Raw genomic sequence first — 6,338 nt, forward strand, 5'->3', positions numbered from 1 at the left:
AGAAATATAAAAACTTAAAAGTTCTGAAAAGTTTGTCACATTTGCATATATCAACTCACAGGAACCGATACTGTGAAAATAGTCAGTTTGCACACAGCTAAGTTTGATGCCATATTTATATAAATACCTCTAGTAAAGGGAAGCCTTTTTGGCTACATCTGACCCATACTGTACCAACATGTTTTCGTTTTGCTTTTAGTGAGATGGATATCCGTTAAGTTTGGCTGTTGGTTAAAGAAAGATTTAATTTTCCTTTGAACACTGTAGCTCAATCTTAAATTAGTAGTAGAAGTAGTTGAGATCATAACTACTGAGTTACACAAATTGGTGTTATTGGTGGGCAAGGGGCATTACCCCTGAACCACTTTGTTTCCCACTTCCCGGCCCAAGTTGGGATCATAAAACGTAACGTGTGGTTAAGGTTACATTTGTAGATTGGTGTAGTCCAAGCAAGACCGCATAGGGAATTAGGAAGTCAGGACGGGCAGATAGCAGTATAAAGTACTAGTACAGATACTTGATTTAATAATGAGTGTATTGATTTTGCTAATGCCTGTGTGATTCACTGTGTTTAAATTGTAACAAAATCAGTTTATAGTCACTGAAAGAGTAGAAGGCCTTTTTCCTGAGAAAGGGCTACGGTCCATGATTGAATTAGCCTTGTCATGAGGTCAGCATTGTATAAATGATGATATAAGAGAAGACACTCTGAAAGTCCTTTAGAGGTGGACTGTGTGCGCCTTTTTCTATTCTGAATGTAGAGAGTTTGATTCATCACTTCAAGTCTGTCACTTTTAAGAAAACTAAAAACTCGATATTTTCATTATCCACATGATGGCAATGTTGCACAGAGAGCAAAGTACATGCCAAGTGAACTGAAAAAAACACAATACTGAACAGACCAAAGCAATGTCATCTGTTTTTTATAGAAAGATTTAATCCATGATTGAGAACAGGGTATTTACTGTATGTACATGCAACACAATAAGAATGTAAAATATAAGTACTCCTGTGTCGATGCTACACCATTTTGTAACTTTTTTGGAGTCACATCATATAGTATAACTAGCATAAAATACATTTAGTGGGCAAGTTACAACATTCCATTTCATACAGCCTAAAACCATCTGATAGAAAAAAAACCATGTGAGTGCAGGCTCATGTTTATTATTCATCAAGCCTTTTAATTTTACTTTATGAGCAAAACAAATGGTTATTTTACACATTTTCCTTGATTTTACATGACAACATCTGACATCTATATTTGTAAATCCAATGTGCTCCTTAGTCCTCTTTAAGTATTACATAACAATGTTTTTTTTATGCCTTGTGGTGAATTTGAGTGTAACAATACTGCTGTATTTTCACTGTCATGCACAGACAGCTTCAGAAGAAGACTGCGTTGTGTGTGACTGCGTTTCATTATTTGTAGCTGGTGGGTGGATGATCGCGGGACAGAAAGGCGAACTGTTGTCGGAGATGATGTTGAAATAGTAAATGACTCATCTCCCGTTGGCAAGAAAGTGGCAAAAAATAGCTTTGGTCATGCATAGTCGTGGTTTAAGCAATTGAATATGTGCAAAGATTGGAAAGAAGGTGCATTCAGGCAGATGTTAAAATTGGCGACTAAGTGACAGTAATAATGCATTATTCACATCATCCACCCTCGTCGTAGTTTGGTTTGGTCCTTTAAAGACTCCATCACATTATTTTATACATGTGGAAATACTACCGCCTCCTTTAAAAGTGGCATCCAGGGCATGGATATCAAATAAACGGTAAATAACTATCAACATAAGGGAGAGGCTCATGGATATTTCATCACTGCGAAACTGTAACTGAAAGCCATTTGCAGTATGTATGTACATTATTGATGGCAATGCACATCATTTTGAAAGCATCAGGAACATAGGAGGAAAATACCATAAGCAACAACATCAAAAGTTCTCCGGTCATAGTTCAGTACAAGTTCTCCACTAAATTTTTATTTTTTACAGTTATTGGATGCTTTACGGTTTGCCGCATGCAATGGTTGTTAGGAAACAACAATACTGTAGATCGAGCAACTGAAATATACATTTTTCCTCATTTAGAAATGAAGCTGAACTACAATCCCTTTTTATTCCCATGTTTCACTAATCAAACAGATCATTTTCGTTCCATAAATTATGCATTTGGCCTATAGCTAAGGCATCGCAGCTGTGTGGAGCTTTGGTCCTGCTTCACATATCCCATTTTACCCGTAGGTCTTTTTTTCCCCTGTCGCCTGCTTGTTTCTTCATTAGCATCTGAGGCAGTGAGTCCCCATTGACATAGTGTGTAGTGTAGAATATCATCGGCGTAACAGATGAACTTCAATATTCGATAAGCCGATTATGTAAAGTTTTGGTGACAAATGATTGTCTGACCTGCTGGTATGTACAATTATGATTCAGGTTTAAAGGACCTTGATGTGATAAAACGAACACAATGTAAGTTTGCAAGCAAAAGTGCGGACCAAAAAAAGTGACTTCAAGGTTGCAATGAAACAACGAGATGTAATGCATTTAGCAAATAGTTTGGATTATTTTTTCGCTTAGGTTAACTTATCGAATTTTCAATTGATATCATTCTGTTGCTTTTTCCTCTGTGTTGTCAGTCTGTGAATAAAAAAAAAAATACAATAATTTCCCCAGTCATCACACCATCCTCCCAGGATCTGGCTCCTGATAGTCCCATGGGCAAACATCCACTACCTTGGCCCCGACGATGACCGTGGGTTTGGTACTACTACTCGAAGAGCTCTCTTTCTTCTTCTCTGGTGATTTTCTAGTCTGAGCAAAGCTGCTGAGTGAGGGCTCGATCTCCCGTGAGAAACCCTCCCCCCTCCTGATCTCCATCATCTCTGGGTCCCTTGTAGAACTCCTCCGCCGCTCAGAAACCGGCCCTCCGCACTCCGATGACTGGCTAATGCGTCTTCTCTCCGACGCCGGTTTGCTGGAGGAGCTCCGCCGTTCTCTGCTTTTCTCTCTTGCCTTTTCCTTCTCAGCTTTGTGGTTGGATGAGCAGGAGCCTTTCCGCTTCTTCTTGTGTGTGCTGGGGCTGTTGCAGGACTTCTCCTGCTTAGGTGAAGGTGGGCTGTTGTAGTCCCAAGGGCAGATCTCTACCATCAGGGTTGGAGGCTGCAAAAGGCTTCCTGTGGACTTGGAGTGGTCTGAGTGGAGCCCTTTGGGTTTACCATCAGTGGGTGTGACGCTTTTCTTGCGTGAGATCCTGTCCGGGGAGAGGGAATCTGAATCTCCTCCCATTATGGGCTGCTCATTGAACTCCCAGGGACAGACGTCGGGCTTTAGAGGGAGAGGTGATCTTGGTGGTCGGGTTTTCCGGGTTTCCTTGCCTTCCTCCCTTTCTCCTCCTTTATCTTTGGAGCGTCTTCTGTTGGAAGGGGAATACCCTGCTTTCTGCCTCTGATTGGACCGGCTACCTTTGGTGATCCCAGAGCTGCTGCTGCTGCCTCTCCGGCCTGCAGTGGTCTCGGGAGCAATGGAAACGTGTTTCTGGGTCTTAGCTTCAGTGGGAGTCTGAGCGTCTTCGGAATCCCAGGGACAAACCTCAGACACATCGTAGAGGTTCCGACCGGTCTCGGAGCAAATCGACGGCTGGCTGCCACTCACCTGTTAAAAGAAAAAAAGAAAATATTCAACAACTGCTGTTTTAATGAAAATATTGAAACATTTCCAAAAGTACAAGCTGTTCAAAAACTTAACCCAACACCCAATTGCTTGATTAAAACCTTTTTGTTCAAATAGTATTTTTGAAGATTCATAAATAAAGAGTACCTGTTGTTTCATGATGCCCATCTTCAGGGGGGACTTGGAGTACTCCACTGACTGGCTGATGATCATCTTGGAGTAATGCTCAGGGGTCTCATCCACCTCAGACAACATCCTGTCCTCCTGCCCCTTCAGACCTTTCTTACTGGCATCCTCCACGCTTTGCGTCTTGTTGGTCAGCCCCGGCATCTTTTCCTTGGCACTGGCAATCACACTCAGAGACTTCTGCATGATGGAGGTCCGAAGGTGGAGCGGTTTCTTCTCGTGGGTCAAGTTGTGGACGCTGGCTGATTTCCAGCACAGTGGAACGGACTCTGTGGACTCGGCTGGTTCCAGTCTTGGTGGGGTCATGGACGGTTCCAGCTGCTTTTTAGTATGTTTCCGGCCAATCAGGGAACCCAGTAGAGATCCTTCCCCACCACCTCCGACAGGAGTAATTTTGTCTCCTGCTATCGAGCCAGTTTGGCTTACGGTTTCTTCATCCTGGTCACAAACATGGTCATAGCTGTGCGACTTCTTCAAGCCAATGACTTTGTTCTTCAGGGAATCATCCCGAGATTTGCCTGAGGGAAGGTTAACAATAAAATGGCATCAAGGTGCGCAGATTTAGTGATCATGTATGAAGAAAAGCCTTAGAAACAAATGAGGAAAATATATTCTGGTGACCTTGTTCTATGTCTGACCTTAAAGGTTTTCTCTCTTGTGTTTTTGTTCACAGATCAAACAAAAAATATCTAGCAAGAGAAAGTATCTTGGCTAAACACAGAGGAAAAAAATAAAGACCGTCTTAGACCATTGATAGTATCTGTGTTTTGAACCATTGAAAAAATAATTGCAAAAAATGTGTATTTAAAGGTCCCATGTCATGCTTTTCCGGTTATTACCCGTCCCCATGTGTGTTATGAAGGTTTTTATGCATGTAAACGGAGCCTCACAGATGGGACTGCTGCAGCCCCCTCAGCAACCCCCCCCCCCCCCCCCCCCCCCCTTCCCGCGTCCATTCGCGCTGTCTCGCAGCAAGCAGGAAACCACACCAGTAAGCCAGCTCACACTGTCAGCTGCTCGCAGCAGCAAGCCAGTGGGCGAGCTGACAAATCAGAGCACACTGGGCTCACAGGGAGGGGGGGGGGGGGGGGGGCAGGAGCTCCAACAAGGCGTTTAGGACAGAGAGTGAAATTCAGTGAATACACATACAGAGATGCTGTATGAGAAAACCAATGTGAGTTTGGAAAATTGCACAATGTAAATCTATTCTAGTAGACCTCAACAATGGAATTATGATCAGTAGAAATGGCCATGACATGGGACCTTTAAGTTAAAAACCTTAAAAGTTAGATGTTATTCAGTGTCTGTTCTACACTTTGGAAATATTCACAAAAATGAAGCACACACACAATTGAACTTTACTGGTTTCTGGCCAAGCTCTATTTAGTAGCTCAGTCCAGTAGCAAGGTTTAGGCAGCTTACAAACCCTAACCCTAAACACTGGTATTTTGAACATACTGGTGTTCACAAGAAGACATGTTGACAGTAAGTAACCACATGTGGAAATTAAACTACCAATAATGGCTGAATTAGATTTGTGTTGCTTCAGTTTCATGGTACGGATAAAATGTGTCTTACCGGTGTGACTTGGTTCGAATGGGTTTCTTCTCAAAGTGCTACGGTTGCTGCCGTGTTCGCTGCCATCCTCGCGACTGCACTGCCGATGTATGTGCATGGTCTCAGGGATCTCTGTTATCCGCTTCATCAGGGTGCGACCCAGACCTTTCTTGGAGTTGCGCTTCTTCTGGAGGTGAGGGTTGTTGGCGAGCAACTTCTTACATTTGTAGACTTCCAGCTGCGCATAAAGCTTTTTCAGCTCATCCTGAAAATGGGAAGGGACTTTAAATAATGGGCATCTTTGGAATAATTTCATTTCTACAGTTGGATTTATATTTTCATATTCAATTTCCAGGTATTAACAACAAAGGTACTTTACCCGTATATCCTCTGGGTCCAAGCTGTGCTCACTCCAGGCCGAGGTGATGCTGTTGTTGAGGTAAGAGCCAGACCTTCCCATGTCCAGCTCCTCCTCGTAAGCCTCGGTGGCAATATCATCCCTGGCCTGAGTCCCTTTGGACAGAAACTAAGACAGATGGAGAGCAGGGTTGAATAATGTCATCAGTGAGGCTGCTGGAAAGGTGTTACATTGGAAATAACGTTTCTCAAATTGTATGACTCTGCCCTATAGGAAATAACTAATAAAATATAGTGTATACCAATAATCTAAATGTTGGCTACAGGGGTCATTGGAGGAGGGCTGAGTTGACCAAGGTTTTCCTGTAGCAAAATATTGACTGATATGGATGTTACATAATAAAAGTTACTTTCCTGCCCACATGGATTTAGTTGAACTTAAAGAGAACATGAACTGCAGAATATAGAACACAAACATGTGGGTAGTATCCGACATGCAGTGTAAGAAAAATAATCTGTTCTTTTGGAAATTATAGCATCTGGAAACGTTCTTGTTGAAACCAAAAA

General features: G+C 42.5%; 1 protein-coding gene across 1 annotated transcript in view; it reads right to left on the reverse strand.

Annotated features, from left to right (window-relative positions):
• Positions 1 to 915: 915 nt before the first annotated feature.
• Positions 916 to 6,338, reverse strand: part of gpr158b (G protein-coupled receptor 158b) — a 124,652-nt gene continuing 119,229 nt past the window's right edge. Inside the window, exons 10-13 of the mRNA XM_079651011.1 lie at positions 5,794 to 5,940; positions 5,436 to 5,679; positions 3,819 to 4,375; positions 916 to 3,653 (exon numbers count right to left, since the gene is read on the reverse strand). Coding sequence (XP_079507137.1) covers positions 2,679 to 3,653; positions 3,819 to 4,375; positions 5,436 to 5,679; positions 5,794 to 5,940 — 1,923 coding nt within the window. The 3' untranslated portion in view covers positions 916 to 2,678. The remainder of the gene's footprint in view (positions 3,654 to 3,818; positions 4,376 to 5,435; positions 5,680 to 5,793; positions 5,941 to 6,338) is intronic.

This window comes from Notothenia rossii (genome assembly GCF_949606895.1).
Source record: "Notothenia rossii genome assembly, chromosome: 9".
Classification (NCBI taxonomy): Eukaryota; Metazoa; Chordata; class Actinopteri; order Perciformes; family Nototheniidae; genus Notothenia; species Notothenia rossii.